Source organism: Chiloscyllium plagiosum, unplaced genomic scaffold, assembly GCF_037043375.1.
Source record: "Chiloscyllium plagiosum isolate Xiang-an unplaced genomic scaffold, Cpla_swu_hap1 HiC_scaffold_4, whole genome shotgun sequence".
Lineage (NCBI taxonomy): Eukaryota > Metazoa > Chordata > Chondrichthyes > Orectolobiformes > Hemiscylliidae > Chiloscyllium > Chiloscyllium plagiosum.
In genome coordinates this window covers 130,832,839-130,853,389 of record NW_028270142.1, presented here as the reverse complement: position 1 = coordinate 130,853,389, position 20,551 = coordinate 130,832,839, and the positions used below count along the sequence as shown (strand labels likewise).

The 20,551-nt window shown below is 43.3% G+C and overlaps 1 protein-coding gene across 3 annotated transcripts in view; it reads right to left on the bottom strand.

The window, feature by feature from the left end:
* Window positions 1–20,551, bottom strand: part of mtcl1 (microtubule crosslinking factor 1) — a 211,681-nt gene that overhangs the window by 55,371 nt on the left and 135,759 nt on the right. For 2 of the 3 annotated variants that reach the window (XM_043687778.2, XM_043687776.2), the window contains exon 9: window positions 15,325–15,501. In XM_043687778.2, the coding sequence (XP_043543713.2) occupies window positions 15,325–15,501 (177 nt within the window). The remainder of the gene's footprint in view (window positions 1–15,324; window positions 15,502–20,551) is intronic. The other variant, XM_043687777.2, reaches the window with a different exon arrangement.

Here is a 20,551-nt window from a genome sequence, read left to right as displayed (position 1 = left end):
AATCCATACCCCTCCCCCAACTATTGCATAAACAGTGCTCCCCTCCACGCCTCTCAGTTCTGATGATGAGCCATCTCGACTCGAAACATTAGTTGCTCTCTCTCCATGGATGCTGCCTGACCCACTGTGATATCCAGTATTTTTTGTTTTGAAGTAATATTACAATAGGTTTAGGTGTTGCCATTGACATTAATGCGTGAATGCATGAATTGTACTACTCCCGAGGGTCAGGTTATTAGTTAATCATCACGAAGATGTTTTTTTCTCTCTGTTGATAGCCTGGCCGCTCTTGGGTGATGGGATGGGAAAATTCACCTCACTTTGCGGATTATAAAATCTTAAAGACATCAGATCACATGTAGGCCATTCAGCCTATCAAGTCTGCTCTGCCATTCAATGAAATTATGGCTAATCTGAAAATCCTCTATTCCACTTTCCTGCCTTTCCCCCATAACCTTTGATCCCCTTACTCATTAAAATTTGTCTATCTCAGTCTTGAATTTACTTAACAATACAACCTCGACTGCCCCCTGCTCTAAAGAATACCACAGACTCACTATCCTCTGAGAAGAAGTTCCTCCTCACCTCTGTCTTAAATGGGTGATCCCTTACTTGAGATTATGTCAAATAGTGTGGCACTGGAAAAGCACAGCAGGTCAGGCAGCATCCGAGGAGCAGGAGAATCGATGTTTCGGGCATAACCCCTTCATCAGGAATGGGGGGAGGGGATTGAGAGATAGATAGGAGGGTTGGGTTCGGGGGGAAGGTAGCTGGGAAGTGATAGGTCGAAGGGGAGGGTGGAGTGGACAGGTAGGAAGGAAAATGGATAGGTAGGACAGTTCAAAAGGGCAGTGCCGAGATTATGCCTTCTGGTCCTAAACTTTCTACCCCTGCTATGAATCCTGTATGTTTCACTAAGGTTGCCCCACAATCTTCGATATTCCAACATTTACAGTCCTCCATACCTGGTATCAGCCTAGTGAACTTTCTCTAGATGGATAAGGAACCCAAGAACTGCGTTCCAGCTGTGGTCTGATATGTTCCTTGCATAGTTTCAGTAAAACCATCCTGATTCCGTACTCTTATTCCCTCAGAAATGAACGGTACCAATATTCGGGATTTCGTGAGTGCATTGGTAAACTGAAATTATTGGGGATTAGAATGACAAACTAGAGCCAATGGGGTTTTTTTTTTAAACTGAACTCGTTGGGTGGAAACTCTACTGAGCTGAAAAATGTGTTGCTGGAAAAGCGCAGCAGGTCAGGCAGCATCCAAGGAGCAGGAGAATCGACGTTTCGGGCATAAGCCCTTCTCCAGGAAGGGCATTCCTGAAGAAGGGCTTATGCCCGAAACATCGATTCTCCTGCTCCTCGGATGCTGCCTGACCTGCTGCACTTTTCCAGCAACACATTTTTCAGCTCTGATCTCCAGCATCTGCAGTCCTCACTTTCTCCTAGGAAACTCTATTGAGTTTGGGTGGAATGAGCTTACATTAAAACTGCTTGGGACCCAATATCAGTATTCACCCAATTATGATAATTTCTCAAGGGATGGGTATGGTTTGAATTATTCCCCTTGCCACGTGTGCAAACAGCAGATGAGACAATTCTGATGAGACCAAATACAGGAAAGAAATAGAATGCTTGATATCACAGTGCAAAGACAACAATCTCACTTTAATGTCAGCAAAACTAAAGAAGCTGATCATTGACTTTAGGAAGGAAGGAGGAGGATACGCCCTCATCTACATCAGTGCAACTGATAACCAACAACCTGTCCTGGACAACCCACATCGATGTGATGGTCAAGAAGGCATAACAATACCTCTCCTTCCTCAGGAGGCTAAGGAAATTCAGCATGTCCATAAGGACCCTCACCAACTTTTACAGATGCACTATAGAAAGCATTCTAACTGGGTGCGCCACAGTTTGGTACGGCAACTGCTCTGCCCAAGATGGTAAGAAACTCCTGAAGGCTGTGAACATAGCCCAGACTATCACAAAAGTGAGTCTTCCACCTACTGTTTCCATCTACACTTCTTGTTGCTGTGGAAAGGCAGCATCCAGAGACCCCTGTCACCCGAGTTATAATCTCTTCCAACAGGCAGAAGATACAAAAGCTTAAACACATGTACCAACAGGTTCGAGAACAGCTTTTTCCCCGCTGTTATTAGACTGCTGAATGGACCCCTCCAATTTCAAATCTAATGTTGATCTTGCTTTTTGTACACCTCCTGTGCAGCCATAGATGTACATGCCTCGCTTTGTTCAATCACCCTATGATCTGTATGTCCTTGTATATAATGATCTGCCTATACTGCACGCAAAACAAAACTTTTGACTGTACTTAGGTACGTGTGACAGCAATAAACCAAATAAGCCAATGATGGGACAGGGTGCTTTCCCTGGTAGTAACCGCAATCATGTTTCTCAAAAAGCCCAGGATGGCTTTGAGGAGATACCTCACTGCATCTACTGCCCTGAGGATCAGTAGGAAAACAGCAACTCCAGGAAAGGAGAGCAGAAACAATCAGACATCATCATGAGCTGAAGAAATTTCACTTTATTACCGCTGTGACCTGAGTAGTTTCACTCGTCCATTGCAACTTTGGCAAACTGCCACATTAGCTAAGGAAGCATGGAGTATCACAGCCCCTATCACAGCCTGGAATCAGACCATAGGAGCTTAATCAAAGCATCTAGCAAGGACCTCAGGAGCTGGGAGATGCTCCATCAGTGGAATTCCTGAGCTGACAGTGGCAGGAAAACCAAGATTAATTTTGTTTTCCCTGTCACGCAGGAAATTGGATTGAACTATTTAAAAACGCAAGGACAGGCAAATCAAGAGCAACTTAATTCTGAAGAACGATATTGGAGTGGTGATATTTAAAATAAAGGAAGTACAAGATAATGTGAAAATGCAGAGCAGGGAGTTAGTTTACACATTGTTCCAGCCAACAGCAGGAACCTCACATTCAGAGAGGGTTTTACAGTGTAGATGTTTAGGGGATTGAGTGTCTAGCACGAGACAAGTGTTCACCCAGCAGGGATTCTGAATGCAGATTTATTTTGACAGGTCCCCATCCCCCCTGAGAGGTGTCTACTTCCAGACACTAAACTGGCCCTAGTGGTACAAGAACCTGATTGGAAAATCCACGCTGACTTTCTTTGACTGTAGTTATGTCTCACTGGAGCCCAATTGGTTATCAGCTACCACAATGTTACCATGTTAAAATAGCCACTGCCAGGACTGGCAATAAAAAACTGGAACACACATAATGGCCTCACTAAGGAACCCACCACAAATTCTGTTAATAGCTCCAGGATTGGGGTCAAATATTTCAGATGAAACAAAGAGCAATTTCTTAACTCAAAGGATGGTGACTCTTTGGAGGGCTGTAGATGCTCAGTCTGAGTCAAGGTTGAGATTGATAGAGTTTTGGACACTAAGGGGATGCAGGGATATGTGTGGGGAGGTACAGAAAGTGTAGATGTAGACAGTCATGATTTTAGAGAATGGTAGAGTAGGCCTGAGACACCTTGTGGTCTGTCCCTGTTCCATGGATCAAGTGGATCCCTTCTGTCCTGTATCGTTCAATCATTCCAATGGCAGTACCCTTAGGTAGAAGTAGAGTAAACATATACCTTTCTTTTTAAAAATCACACTTTCTCATGGGTTTCCTTGATGGGATTGGGAATTAATCTGTTAGTAGCTGATCAGGACCAAGAGGGTCTGGCCTAAATTATCTGACATTCATCCATGGCAACTGTCTCAGCCTCTTCTGCGTTAGGGACAGAGATACTGCTGCTTCCTTTTTTTAAAATGATTCATCCACAGGGTGTGGACCAAACTAGCTTGACCAGTATTCTTTGTCGTCCCTAATTGCCCAGAGTCAACCACTTGGAGTCCCATGCAGGTCACACCAGGTAAAGACAGCTATTTCCTTCTGTAAAGAACATGGGCTTGTCTCACTGACAATTGTCAATAGTTTCACAGTTATCATCATGCTTAGTGAGTTTTGAGAAGATTTGTAGCTCAGGTTGAGGTTCTGAATGTAGGTTTGCTCGCTGAGCTGGAAGGTTCATGTTCAGATGTTTCATCACCGCACTAGGTAATATCTTCAGTGAGCCTCCGGACGAAACATTGCTGATGATTCCTGCTTTCTATTTATATGTTTGGGTTTCTTTGGGTTGGTGATGTTATTTCCTGTTCTTTTTCTCAGGGGGTGGTGGTGGTGGTGGTGGTTGTGGGGGGTGTGGTGTGGTAAATCAGGTTCAAGTCCCGATAGAAAGCAGGAAACATCAGCAATGTTTCGTCCGGAGGCTCACTGAAGATATTACCTAGTGCGGTGATGAAACATCTGAACATGAACCTTCCAGCTCAGCGAGCAAACCTACATCCATCATTACAATCTTTATTCCAGATTTTTTGCTAAATTCAGATTCCACTATCAGCCATGACAGGATTCAAACCTGGATTTCTAGAACATCACCTGGATTTCTAGATTAATAGTCTAGTGACAATACCACTAGGCCATCACCTCCTCTGCTGTTTAGTAGTGTCAGTGCATTCGCACACCAGACGAGACAGAATCAAGCTTAGCAGTGACACAACATGAGTTCATATTTACTATTGAAGTTCATGTGAGTAACAGTGATGGCAAAACAGGGAGTGCTGGAAATACTCAGCAAATCAGGCAGTGTTTGCAGATAGTGAAAAAAAATAGGCAATGTTATAGCTATGGTCATCAATCTGAAATGTTTGTGTGGGCTTTATCTCTGCAGATATTGCCGGACCTGCTGAGTATTTCCAAACTTCTCTGTTTCTACCGTAGCATTTGGCTTTTGCATCAGTTATGGTGACCGGTTCAGGCTACCTCTAGGATCACAGTCAGAGGTTGAAGTGCACCTCATCAGAAGAAACAACACCTTCAGGACATAAGGGGCGAGGTTTGCCTCCAGAAACAACCTGTATTGTAACCTCATTTCTCAGATTGGGATTGGTTTCTATGTGCAGTTTGAACCAGCTGCTGTCAGTGTCGTATGAAGGCCAGCACACTCGCTTCAACTGTGATTAGGTCACAGCAGAAACCATCAATCACAAGTTAATCCCGGGGAGTGCAAGCAAAGCAGAAATACTTCCAAGGGATCTCGTCCGAGTCTACTTCAAACTACCTCAGCCATCTGTCAATCATCTGGCAGCAATGTTGGCCGTCCTGTACAGTATGAAGTCAGGACAACATTTATGTGTTCACTGTCAGCACAAACCTTTCTGAAATCCAGTTCTGTGACTCATCAGGATATGTTTAGAATTGGGCACCACCACAACAACTGCTGTCAGGTAAATAAAGTTTATGTAAGCAGGCATTTATAGGACGGAAGAGCAGTTTGGTGGCTCTGATTCTGCTGATGTCTCTTGGGCACTGATTAGACCAGGAAGCGAAAGTGGTCAGGTAGCACGTGAGGGAGGAGGAGACCAAGCTTTCACTGGAAGTGATCTCCTCTCACGCCATGCTAATAAGCTTTGGCCTACAACAATTCATTCACTGTCAAACTGCGCAATAGTTATGGACACAGCAGCTTCCTAGGTTACTGCAGATGCCTTTTAGCAAGGCAATGTCACTCTGTCTTGAGATCATGGCCCTCCAGTATGATATCTTCTCAAATATTTCAAACTCTTGTCAGGAAAAAGCACATTTTAATTTGCAGGCAGCAGCTATCCACTCCCTCCCACCCCACAACAGCATGAGTCTAACCTGTGTACTTGCACTGATATCATGGCATCTAAGTGACCTGACATGGAGAGACAGGACTCCTCATTGTCATATTTAAACTGGTCCTCCACAGTGTAACTGGGAGCTCAGTTTAAAATTCCCAGCTGCAGTCTATGTTTCTAAGGGGTTGAACTGACAACGAAGAGGCAGGCAGGAGGCACTGGGCCTTTCCTATTGCTGTTTCAAAGAACCCGTTATCCTTTCCCTGCTGACTGGGGCCCATCTCTCTGCTTTTGATGCTCAATTACTCTGCTCTCTGTCACTGCCTCCAGTTCTATGCGTTCTACCCTATTCTCACCATCAATCTAATCCCTCCCAAATGCCACACAGTTGCCCCGAGGACTACCAACTGCCAACTCTTAAGCCTGTTCATTTGGCCAACTGTTAAACAGGGAAAGGATCCAAATAATTATATGAAGAACTGCTATTCGGGGAGGCAATGACCTAGTAGCATTATGGATGGTCCAGGAGCAAATTACTGCAGACGCTGGAATCTGTATTGAAAACAAAAAAATGCTGGAAATCACAGTGAGTCAGGCAGCATCCGTGGAGAGACAGCAAGCTAATGTTGTGAATCTTGATAGAACAGTCATCTAGACGCAAAGTATTAGCTTATTCACTCTCCAAGGAGGATACCTGACCCACTGTGATTTCCAGAACTTTTTGTTTTCAGTTATCTAGTCAATATAGTGACCCAGGTAATGTTCAACTGCTGCCTGGTGGCACTTGAATTCAATAAAAATCTGGCATTAAGGGTCTAATGATGATCACTAATTGATTGTCGATTGTTAGGACAAGCCCATCTGCTTCACTAATGTCTTTTAGGGAAGGAAACTTACCTAGTCTGGCCTACGTGTGACTTCAGACCCACTGCTGGGCAATTAGGGATGGGCAATAAATGCTGGCCCAGCCAGCGACGTACTCATCTGTGACTGAGGAAAATAAAAAAGCGCTAAGTTCCATGGCTCCTCAGTCTTTGTAGGATTGTGGACTACTTTGACTATCTCATACCCCCAGAAATATTGAGGCCAATAAGTATCTCCCTTTTCGATTAATCTTAGCCATACCCTCCAGACATGTCGTCACACCTTGCCAGAGCACAACAATTTACAAAGTTCCTTTTATATGATTCTTTTAACTTATGGTTTCAAAGCATTTCAAGGGAATGTTATCAAAGTCTGATTCTGAGAGACAGTAGGGTATAGTGTAAGAGATGACAAGAGTCTTGGTCATGGAAACACCTTAAAAGAAGGAAAGAAAGGAATAGAGACCAGAGCAGAGGGTCTGATCAGCTGAAAGCGTGGCCACTGTGGAGCAACTGAAATCAAATATATATGAGAACTCAGAATTTGGAGGGGGATGGGCACTGAAGTTTTATAGAGCTGGAGATATTTACATAGATAAGGAGGAGCCCAGCATTGCCTAATCTCGAGCGAAAAGACGTAATGAGTGAGTGAGGCAGCAGAACTGTGAATGATCTGATGGGGTTGGAGATGGGGAATAAGTGGCCAGTGAGGGAAGCCAGACAACAATGAGCCAGAAACTCATCTAATTGCGTTGCATACTCATTTGATGATTTTCTCAAGTTAGCTATTCCAAAAGTGTAACATCTTATTTAATGTCACAATGCTTCTTTTCTTACTATTAATGACTACTGGCACCTGAAGCCTTTACAATGGCAAACAATCGTCTGGATAAAATTGGCTTCCTTCATCATCTTCAAATTTGATATTCGATCACCCTCTTAAAGAAAGCAAACCACCTCCGTTTTCTTAAAAGTTCCTCAGAATATCGGCTCTCAACGCAAAGAACTGTGTACAATTGAGTTTAACTAAATGACTAATGGGCCAACATGTACACACAGCTATTGAAACATTCTGCTTTTAATTGCATCCCACCACTTCTCCCCGTTGGTTATAATGGAACTATGAGCAATCGGGACACAAGCTTTGAGCTTGTTTTTCTGCTCCGTTGCCTGTAAAAGTTGGCAGGTTTTGCTTTCCTCTCTTTGGACCAGACAGAATTGATGTTAAGCAATGGGTTAGAGAAAAACAAAGAGCTTGCTGTGATACAAATAACGTTTAAAACAAATGCTAGCATTTGGGTTTTGTTTTAAAACCAAAACAAACCCCCACCTAATAGCATTATTATGGTTGCTGGGTCAGGGCTGAGATTTGATGGTGATGGCGATAGTGATGTGGGGAGATTGCCTTGTACAACATAAGAGTTAGCTCTCCCCATTAAAACAAGATGCAGCTACTTGCAAATAATAATCCCTACACAGGTCAATGGCTCAAAATCTACCTTTCAACCTTGTTTTATTTCAGTGTGTTGCTGCTCATCTCATTCCACAGAAGTACTTGCAGAAGTTGTTTCACTTCACACTTCCAGTGTGCAACATTTAAGAATATTTGAACAGTTCACTGACTGATCATGGAGGATACGTGGGCACTCTTGTAATGCTTGTCATCTGTTTCAATCACCACTAATTGAATTTACTGCATTCTTTGCTCCTTAATGAACTGTAATAGGAATGTTGATGGTAAATGATATTCACTGACTGGCACCAACTACACCAGCTGATTGGAGCCAACTATCATTCCTCATGTTTACATGATTTAAAAAAAAAATAATTTGCAGGATGTGGAAGTCACTGGCTGGTCAGCATTTATCACCCGTCCCTGGTTGCCCTTGAGGAGGTGGTGGTGAGCTGCCTTCTTGAACCACTGCAGTCCACCTGCTGTGGGTTGACCCACAATGCCATCAGGGAGAGAATTCCAGGATTTTGACCCAGCCACAGTGAAGGAACAGTGACATGTTTCCAAGTCAGGATGGTGAGTGTCTTGGAAGGGAACTTGAAGGTGGTGGTGTTCTCTTGTATCTGCTGCCTTTGCCCTTCTAGATGGAAGTGGTCATGGGTTTGGAAGTGGCGCATATTGGAATATTAGACTTGGCTAACTCAGATAATGTACTAAAATGGTGTGATTCAAGGTAAATCTTTGCTTCACCTTCTTATGTCAACACTGTCTTAACATGGACAGCAGAACCATTCACAGCACTCCAAGTGAGGTCTAAAGAAGCTAACACAGGCTCTGCTTTTCAACTGAATACCTTGAGCAATGAAGTTTAATTTTGTGTTTCTTTTTGTTACTGGCCTTATTCACCTGCATCACTGCCATTAATGGTTTGTGTACCCTTGACCTCTCTACTCCTCTTTTTCATTTGTTCATGGGATGTGGTTGTTGCTGACTGGGCCAGCATTTAATGGTTATCTCTGATGGGACTTGTGAAGGCTGTAATGAGCCACCATCCTGAATCACTGCAGTCCATGGGATGTAGGGAGAAAGTTCCAGGATTTTCATCCAGTGACATTGACAGAATGGCAACAAAGCTTCCAAAGCAGCCACATGGTGACTGGCGTGCTGACATTGATCCCAGTATTCCTGTTTAAGAAGCCACTGCTGTGCACGGACATCAGAGATCTCCACAGAAGAAAGCAAAATTAAGGGGAATGTCAGTAGTGTCTACTTGCTCTTGTTTTTCTAGATGGTAGTGGACATGGACTGGGAAGGTACTGCCAAATTTCTACAATGTGTCTTGGAGAGGGTGTATAGTGCTGCTAGTGTGTGAGGGAGTGAAAGTACAATGTAAGAGACAACATATTGCCAATTTTTAGAACTGAATTGGAATTTGAAATGCTACAATTGTTAAAAAAGCAGAAGTCTTGTATTCCATCACACCCATGATTTGTGTCTTGCAGATGATGGACAGGTTTGTGAGATGTGTTATTTGCTGCAGGATTGCTATCCCAGCACAGAAGGTATAGTTAGTAAGTTTGCAGATGACACCAAAATTGGAGGTGTAGTGGACATCAAAGATTACCTCAGATTACAATGGGTTCTTGATCAGATGGGCCAGTGGGCTGAGAGGTGGCAGATGAAGTTTAACTCAGATAAATGCGAGGTGCTGCATTTTGGGAAAGCAAATCTTAGCAGGACTTATACACTTAATGGTAAGCTCATAGGGTGTGTTGCTGAACAAAGAGATCTTGGAATGCAGGTTCATAGCTCCTTGAAAGTGGAGTGGCAGGTAGATAGGTTAGTGAAGAAGGCATTTGGAAATGCTTCCTTTATTGGTCAGAGTAACTCTATGACTGACCTGCTGTTGTAGCCACAGTATTTATATAACTAGTTCAGGTAAGTTTCTTGTCAATGGTAACACCCATGTTGATGGTAGGGGATCCATCAATAGGTAATCCTATTGAATATTAAACAGTGACTGCTAATTTTTTTGTTATTAGAGATGGCATCTGGATGGGCACATGAATAGAAAGGGTTTGGAGGGATATGGGCTAAATGCTGGCAAATGGAACTAGATTAATTTAGGATATCTGGTTAGCATGGATGAGTTGGACAGAAAGGTCTATTTCCATGTTGTACATCTCTATGACTCTAAGGCCATTGTCTGGCATTGTGTGGCAAGAATGTTACTTGCCACTCATCAGTCCAAATGTGCATATTGTCTGAAACATAAACAGAAACTGCTAAGAGAAACTCAACAGGTCTGGCAACATCTGAGGGGAGAAAGCAGAATTAACATTTCAAGTCTGGTGACTCTTCATCAGAACTGGATATTGCTTAGGTCTTGTTCCACTTGGACAAGGACTGATTCAGTATATGAGGAATTGTGAATTGTGCTGAATATTGTAGAATCATCAAACCTCCCCTCTTCTTACAAATTACCTTCTGATTGAAAGAAGGTTATTGATGAAGCAGCTGAAGATGGTTGGGCCTAGGTCACTCCCTTGAGGAACTCCTGCAGTGCCCTGGAGCTGAGATAACTGACCTCAACCCAAACACAGTCACCTTCCCATGTGGAAAATATGACTACATCCAGAGGAGGATTTGCCCTTGATTCCCATTGACTTGTTTGGCCAGGGTTCATTGATGTCACACTGGGTTAAACAAGACCTTGATGTCAAGTGCAGTCACCCTTTCCTCCCTCTGGAAATCAGCTCTTCTGTACATGTTTGAACCAAAGCTTAATAAGGTCAGGAGCTGAAAGGCTCGACTGGAGCCCAAAATGAGCTTGAGCAAGCAAGGTATTGCAAAGCAAGTGTTGGTTGGAAACATTGTTAATAACCCTTCTCATCAATTTATTGATAATCAATAGACTGATGGGGCTGTCATTGGCCAGGTTGGATATGTCTTGCTGCTTTGTGTTCAGGATATTGCTGGGCTGTTTCCCACATTGTCGGGTAGATGCCAGGGTTGCGGCTGCACTGGTAAAATTTGGCTAAGGGTGCGTGATGTTTTAGACTACAAATATTCAGTGCTATAGATGGTATTTTACGTCGCTACTGGCATGCTCTCCTACACTCTTTACTGAGGAGAAAGTGAGGTCTGCAGGTGCTGAAGAAGGGCCTATGCCCGAAACGTCGATTCTCCTGTTCCCTGGATGCTGCCTGACCTGCTGCGCTTTTCCAGCAACACATTTCCAGCTACACTCTTTACTGAACCAGGGTGAATCCTCTGGCTTCATGCTAATCATATGTATGCCTGGCTATGAAGTCGCAGATTGTGTTGGAGTATGATTCTGCTGCTTATGGTCCACAGTATCTGAGTGTTTCTTCTGCCAGATGGAGAGGATGAATCCAGGGATGGCAATGGTAGTGTCTGGGACATTGTCTGTAAAGGTATGATTCGGTGAGTATGACTATGTTAGGCTGTTACTTGACTAGTTTGTGAGACAGCTCTTCCAGTTTTGGCACTAACCCCAGAAATTTGTAATGATATTTCTTTAGAGTTGACAGGGCTGACATTGCCACTGTCATTTCTGGTGCCTAGGTCAATGCTAGGTGTTCTGTCTGGTGTCATTCCTTTTCGTGGGTTTATACAACTGAATGGCTTCTTAGGCCAATCAGACAGAAGCTAAGTGTCAACTACATTAGTGTGGGTCTGGAGTCATATGTAGGTCAGTCTAGGTGAAGATAACAGATTTCCTTCCCGAAAGGACATCAGTGAACCAGATGGGTTTTTACAACAATCAAAAGTGGTCATCACTAGATTTTATTTTATAGCAGGCATATTTTTAAACTTCAAATCCCATTGTCTGCCATGGTGGGATTTAGATCCTGGGGCATTCAGTGATTCTAATATCATGGGAAGATGGTTAGATTGTCTCTTACTGGAGATGGTCATCGCTTGGCACTTGCGCAGAGTGAGTGTTACAGGTCATTTATCAGCCCAGTTATTAGCTTAAGTTAAATAACTGACACTATAACAGACTGCTTCAGTAGTTGCGAAGTCAGTAAATATGCTGAACATTGAGCAAATATCATTAAACATTTTGACTTCTGACAATATCATAAAAAAGAGGTCATTGTTGAAGCAGCTGTTGAGAGTTGGGTCTAGGACACTATCCTGAGGAATCCTTGCACAGACACCCTGAAGTTGTGATGCCTGACCTCCAATAACCACAATCAACTTCCTACTCTAACCAATGGAGAGCTTTCCCCCTATTGCCATTTATTCCACTTTTGCTACAGCTCTTCATGCCACACTTGGTTGAATGCTGCCTTGATGTCAAGGGCAGTCACTTTAACCTACCTCTGGATTTCAGCTCACTTATATACGTTTGGGACAACTCTGTAATGAAGTCAGGAGCTCAGTAGTCCTGCAACACATCAGTGAGAAGCTTATAGTTGAGCAAGTGCTGCTTGATAAAACTGTTGATGTCCCTTTCCATGAGTTTGCTGGTGATTGTGAGTAGTCTGTTGGGATTGGCATTCCATTATGTTGGCAACCTCAGGAGAAGACCAAGATGTTCATTCACTTGACACCTCAGGCTGAAGGTACTTGCAAATGCTTCAGCCCCAATTTCGGTATTTATGTGCTGGGGATACAGATAGTTGTGGACAATCTTTTTTTACGTTTAGCTTTGCACCACATTCATGGCTGCATGTGGCAGGACTGCAGAGCTTAGATCTAACCCTGGGACGCTCAGCTGTATCGCAAGTTGTTCAGCTTGTACAGTTGGTTCAGTGTTGTAGCTTCACCAGATTGACACCTCATTTGCAAGTTTTTGTGCTGCTGACTTCCTAACTCCTCACTGGACCAGGCTTAATGGCAATGGTAGAGTGAGAAAGATATGGGATATGAGGTATTCAACCACAGATTCTGATGAAATACAACATTGCTGCTAATGATGACACATAATACCACATGGATTCCCAGTCTGGTGCTGCTAGATCCATTCTGAAACCAATCCATTTGGCATTGTGGTGGTGCCACATGTAGTGATGATGACGCAGGATACCATCCTGAGATTGCGTCTCTATAAGGGATTTGCTGTGGTCACTCTTACTGTCACAGACAGATGCACCTAAGGCGGTTAGGTCTTTGAGAACATGAAAGAACTGGAGCAAGAGGAAGGTATCTGGCCCATTGAACCTGCTCCACCATTCAATAAGGTCGTGGCTGAGCTGACTGTGGCCTTGACTCAATTTTCCTGCTCCCATAACACAAGTCAATCGACCATTCGATTAACTCAGCCGTGAGGAGCTTCAATGAGAATGAGGTCTAGTATATTTTGCCCTCACGTTGGCGCTTTCCTCACCTGCACAGGCCCAGACGGGCAGATATGTCCTTCAGGATACAACCGGTTTATTATGTAATGGTGCTATGAAACTACTCTTGGAGATGGGTATTGTTACCACCTCACCCATTCTATGTCCTTGCCATCCCTTGGTTCTTTTACACGTGGTGTCTAAACTAATAACCACACGAGACATGCAAGAAGAAAGCCAGATGCATCTTGTCCAAACAAAACGCCAAAAGAAATCTGAAATAAAATTAGAAATTGCTGGAAAAACTCAGCAGATCTGACAGCACGTGGGGAGAGAAAGCAGAGATAAAGTTTTTCAGAACTGAACTTTAATTTCTGTTTTTGTTGAGTCTTGTCCGCCATCTGCCATTATGGTAAATTCCAGATACAATGTTAATAGAATCATTGACTCCTGATGGCAGTTAATCTTCATTAATTACAGATCCTAATCAGACAATTAGACCAAGGGAAAACCCCCACGGTAGAGAGTTTTTGAACCACAGATCGAATATCACCTGTTCCTCCCAATCACTGCTACACTTGCCACATATTAAGCCTCAAATTACTCTAAAACTGTATTGCGAATATGATAAGCAACATCATCTGATTTGCCAAATGACCAAGCTATCAATCTCATGTGTTACAGAAAGGTGTAAATTGTAGGTTTGGAAACATGGACAGAGGAAATTTGAAGAGTAAACGTTCCTAGACTGGCTTTTAAAGCAGCTTTAGCAGTGAATATACACTGACAGCTGCTGTTTTTGCAGATGGAAAATGACAGTCAACGAGGGTATCACTTTCAAATCAGACACAGTGATATGAGGCATTGGTTTAATCCACTTACCAGTGTGGGTGTGAGATGGCAGAACATGAGAAATAGGAGCGAGAGGAGGCCATCTGGCTGATCGAGCCTGCTCCACCATTTAATAAAATCAGATCTTTTTGTGGACTCAGCTTCACTTAGCTGCCCACTCACTTTCACCCTTAATTCCCTTACTGTTCAAAATCTATCTCATTTTGCCTTAAAAACATTGATTGCGGTTGCCTCCACTGCTTCCCTGGGCAGGGAATTCCACAGATTCACGGCCCTTTGGGTGAAGAAATTCTTCCTCAACTAAGTCCTAAATCTATACCCTCTTATTTTGCCCCCTAGTTCTGGTACAGCTCAAATTTTCTCTAGTTCTGAAATGTTTAGTCGTTGAAGTAGCTTACTTAAAATCTATTCTCAGCATCTCTAGCATTTAAATAAATGCATTTGCATGCACTGTAATCAAACCAATCAATCTTTATTAATTAATTGTCTTGTTTGCCTACCATGACTTCAAGAAAGCCACATTGGTGAAGTGCTATAGGATGTACAGGCCTAAAATCCTCCCAAGTAATATTATAGTTAGCACAAATCACATCCCAAATAACTCAGCTACTGCATCCCACATCAATGCCTGTGTCTTCTAATTTGTGAACTGCTTCAAACCGCAATAAATTACTTTGAGAATAATCATTGGGAGACTTTAGAAAAAGCACAGTGTGTGGGGAATTTGGACTGAGCACAACAGTGAGGGATCTAATGAGCAAAAAATGGTTCAGATGAGTTGGAAAAATTGAGTGAAGACAAATTGCTGCATGTTAGCACTCTTAGATAAGAGGATTGTGTCCCAGAGAGATCACGGAAGGTGAGCGAGCTAATTGCTAAAATGATGTTCAAGCTAAAGAATTCAATTTTAAGAAAGCAGCAGGCTTCACATCTCAAAGAAAGGAGTCGGTGTAGGTTTATTCACTGAAGATCCACCTGCTGATCTGCTAATGGAAGCCACTCAGCCTCATCTGCTGGTCTTTTTCAAACATCGATCGATAAATTCTAACCAACCAAGCCCAAGGAGAATGGGAGGGGAATAATGGTTGGTGGTGGGGAGGGTGGGGAGGAGGTTTGCAAAGGTGACACCCACCTGCTTCTGGTGTTGGAGTAACTCCTTTGTTTGTAGCTGCGGTCTGTGATCTTCTGTCTCAGCGCAGGAAAGCTGGGAGTATTCAGACAGCACACACCCACTGTCCTCCTGATCAGCATCCAGCTCTTTTGGCTCAAGGAGCAGGTTCAGTTCAGGCAGGTTTTCAATCTGTTCAAACTCAAAACACATTATCTGTATGTTAAACATAGAAGCCTTACAGTGTGAAAACAGGCCAAGCGGCCCATCAAGTTCACACCAACTCTCTGAATAGCATCCCACCTAGACTCACCCCTCTCGCCCCCACCATATCCCTGTAACCCCACATTCCCCCATATCCGACAACTACCTCATAGAGTCATAGAGATGTACAGCACGGAAACAGACCCTTCGGTCCAACTTAGCCATGCCGACCAGATATCCTAACCCAATCTAGTCCCACCTGCCAGCACCCGGCCCATATCCCTCCAAACGCTTCCTATTCATATACACATCCAAATGCCTCTTAAATGCTGCAATTGTACCAGCGTCCACCACATCCTCTGGCAGCTCATTCCATACACGCACTACACTCTGGGTGAAAAAGTTGCCCCTTAGGTCTCTTTTATATCTTTCCCCTCTCACCCTAAACCTATGCCCTCTACTTCTGGATTCCCCCACCCCAGGGAACAGATCTTGTCTATTTATCCTATCCGTGCCCTGCATGAATTTATAAACCTCTATAAGGTCACCCCCTCAGCCTCCAACAGTCCAGGGGTCCCAGCCTATTCAACCTCTCCCTATAGTTCAAACCCTGGCAACATCCTTGTAACCCTTTCAAGTTTCACAATGTCTTTCCGATAGGATGGAGACCAGAATTGCACGTAATATTCCAAAAGTGGCCTAACCAATGTCCTGCACAGCTGCAACATGACCTCCTAACTCCTGTACTCAATACTCTGACCAATAAAGGAAAGCATACCAAACGCCTTCTTCACTATCCTATCTACCTGCAACTCCACTTTCAAGGAGTATGAACCTGCACTCCAAGGTCTCTGTTCAGCAACACTCCCTAGGACCTTATCATTAAGTGTATAAGTCCTGCTAAGGTTTGCTTTTCCAAAATGCAGCACCTCGCATTTATCTAAATTAAACTCCATCTGCCACTTCTCAGCCCACTGACCCATCTAATCAAGATCCTATTGTAAGCTGAGGTAACCTTCTTCGCTGTCCACGTCATTTCCAATTTTAGTGTCATCTGCAAACTTACTAACTACACCTCTTATGTTCACATCCAAACCATTTATATAAATGAATAAAAGTAGTGGACCCAGCATTAATCCTTGTGGCATTCCAGTGATCACAGGAAAACAACCCCCACCAACCACCCCACCTCCCCCACTCTCTGTCTTCTACCTTTGAGCTACTTCTGTATCCAAATGGCTAGTTCTCCCTGTATTCCGTGAGATCTAACCTTCCTAACCAGTGTCCCAGGGGGAACCTTGTTGAATGCCTTACTGAAGTCCATATAGATCATGCCAACCGCTCTGCCCTCAGCAATCATCTTTGTTACTTCTTCAAAAAATCTCAATCACATTTCTGAGACATAATTTCCCACGCACAAAGCCAGGTTGACTATCCCTAATCAGTCCTTGCCTTTCCAAATAAATGTACATCCTGTCCCTCAGGATTCCCTCCAACAACTTGCCCACCACTGACATCAGGCTCATTAGTCTATAGTTCCCTGGTTTGTCCTTACCACCTTTCGTAAACAGTGGCACCACGTTTGCCAACCTCCAGTCTTCTGGCACCTCACCTGTGACTATCGATGATACAAATATCTCAGCAAGAGGTCCAGCAATCACTTCCCTAGCTTCTCACAGAGTTCTAGAGTACACCTGATTAGGTCCTGGGGATTTATCCACGTTTATATATTTCAAGACATCCAGCACTTCCTCCTCTGTAATATGGACATTTCTCAAGATGTCACCATCTATTTTCCTGCATTCTATATCTTCCATGCCCTTTCCCACAGTAAATACTGATGCAAAATACTCATTTAGTATCTCCCCCATCTCCTGCAGCTCCATACAAAGGCAGCCTTGCTGATCTTTAAGGGGCCCCCTATTCTCTCCCTTACCCTTTTGTCCTTAACGTATTTGTAAAAACCCTTTGGATTCTCCTTAATTCTATTTGCCAAAGCTATCTCATGTCCCCTTTTTGCCCTCCTAATTTCCCTCTTAAGTATACTCCTACTGCCTTTATACTCTTCTAAGGATTCAGTCGATCTATCCTGTCTTTAACTGACATATGCTTCCTTCTTTTTCTTAACCAAACCCTCAACTTCTTTAGTCATCCAGCATTCCCTATACCTACCAGCCTTTCCTTTCACCCTAACAGGAATATACTTTCTCTGGATTCTCATTATCTCATTTCTGAAGACTTCCCATTTTCCAGCCGTCCCTTTACCTGTGAACTTCTGCCCCCAGTCAGCTTTTGAAAGTTTTTGCCTAATACCGTCAAAATTGGCCTTTCTCCAATTTCGAACTTCAAATTTTAGATCTGGTCTATCCTTTTCCATCACTATTTTAAAACTAACAGAATTATGGTCGCTGGCCCCAAAGTGCTCCCCCACTGACACCTCAGTCACCTGCCTTGTCTTATTTCCCAAGAGTAGGTCAAGTTTTGCACCTTCTCTAGTAGATACATCCACATACTGAATCAGAAAATGTTCTTGTACACACTTAACAAATTCCTCTCCATCTAAACACTTAACACTATAGCAGTCCCAGTCGATGTTTGGAAAGTTAAAATCCGCTACCATAACCTTATTACTCTACCTGATGAAGGAGCAGTGCTTTCAAATTAACCTGTTGGACTATAACGTGGTGTTGTGTGATTTTTAACTTTGTCCACCCCAGTCCAACACCAACTCCTCCACATCCATCTAGCCTGCACATCCCTGGACACTATGGACAAGTTAATATGGCCAATCCATCTAACCTGCACATCTTTGGACTGGAGGAAACTCACGCAGACACAGGGAGAACATGCAAACACATACAGACAGTCGCCTGAGGGTGGAATCAAACTGGTGTCCCTAGTGTTATGAGACAGCTGTGCTAACCACTGAGCCACCCAAACAAGGTAATGAAATTTTAAATGTGGAAGATCACAGTCAATATTGCTGGAATAAACTAATTGACTCTCCCCCAGCAATGCCGTATTTCAACAAAAAAATCTTTAATCCCCTGGGATGCTCGCTCTAGAAGTTAATATCTTGTTTCTGCTCAATCCTGTGTCCTGCATGTGCTTTCTGCATCTCACTCAGATATCTAGCTGTAGAAGCTCAAACTAATAATATCAGAATTTTCATAAGAATAGTGATGGGAAATGGCTACACAGATGAATGGTCACAAATTCATTTCAAATCAGTTGAAAATTCTCCTCCAGCTGAGGTGAGGTCACACTTCTAGAACATCAACCCTGCAGAGTTCTTGGGTTGAGCAACCAGCTCTTTGATCATTGAACTCTTTTGACTCAGCTTCCTCATGTGATACCAAGTAGCTTGGGGTGTGGTCAGTCCTGAGGATTGGCAGCCATCATGGTGGGGACTTCAGGAGGAGGCCAAGATGGTTCATTCACTTGTCATCTCAGGCTGAAGGGTATACGACAGGCCAGACCATATCAAGAAGCACCCTGACCATAGCCTTTGTTACGTGGACAGCAAGAATGTGCACAGGTGTTTCTGTATCCTTGGAACATTAGAGGGAAAAGGCAGGACTTGGTATAAAACATGATAGAATACAGAGAGAGAAAGACAGACAGAGAGAGAAAACATTCACATGTTGAGAAAGACGGTGATATAGTTGCATTGGCACAAGATCACTCAGGCTCAAATCCAGGATAATGCTCTGGGGATGTGGTTTGTAATCCCACCATGGCAAGTGGCAAAATTTGAATACAATCTGGAATTAAAAACTGATTTGATGGTGACAATGCAGTAACAAGCGAGAGAATCTCATCCTCACTAATCCGCCTACCACAGTCCTAGTGGACGCAAAGCCCCACCTTCATTTTGAGAATACTCTTCATTGTGCTGTGTGGCTCTATCACTGTGGTAAATGTGGCAGACTTCAAACAGATCTATCATCTCCAGCCTGGTGATCCATAAGGCACTGTGGGCCATCAATAGCAGCAGAATTATACACCAGCACGATCAGTGATCTCATGGCTCAGCATATTCCCCACTCAACCATTACCATCAAGCCAGGGGATCAACCCTGGTTCAACGGAGTGTGCAGGAGGCCATGCCAGGAGCAGCACCAGGAATACAGGTCATTCTGTTATTTCACGTTATCTTGTTAATGCAAATTCACTGTAACGTGATTGACAGAATTGGGAACACTGTTTCTAAAGTGTGAACTTTTAAAACGTGTGTTGGCTGTAATGTGACTACATCGCCAATACTTTACGCACTGTTTCTGTCATGTGATTTTTCTATAATGTGCATTTGCACAAGAACGCAACCATTGTGTTATAGTAGAACTACCTGTACCTAAAAATGAGGTGTCAACCTGGTGAAGCTACAAAACAGGACTGCTTGCATGCCAGATAGCAAAAGCAGCAATTGATAGACAAAGCAAACTCACAACCAATGAATTTCTGGAGTCCTGCCACATTTAGTTGCGAATAGCAGTGAACAATTAAACAACTGAATGGAGGAGAAGGTTCCACAAATATCACAATGACAAGGAAGCACAGCACATCAGTGCAAAAGATAAGGCTGGAGCATTTGCATTCATCTTTGTCCCAAAATGTCAAGTGGATGTTCCACCTTGGCCTCCTCTTAAGGCCTCATGTCCTTTTTCTCATCTTTAGCCAGTTCGATTCACTCCATGTTACACCAAGAAGTACTCAGAAGTACTAGATACTGCAAAGGCTATGGGCCTTGACAATAATCCAACAATAACAATGAAAATTTGTGCTCCAGAATTTTCTGCACCCTGAACCAAGCTGTTCTAGCTACAACATAAATATCTACCCAGCAATGTGGAAAGTTACCCAGATATGTTCTGTACCCAAAAAGCAGCACAAATTCAACCCGGCCAATGACTGTTCCATCAGCCTGCTCTTGATCATCAGTAAATTGATGGACGTGGTCATCAGGAGTAATATTAAATGGTACTTACTCAACAATAACTACTTACTGATGCTCAGTTTGGGTTGTGCGAGGGCTACTCAGCTCCTG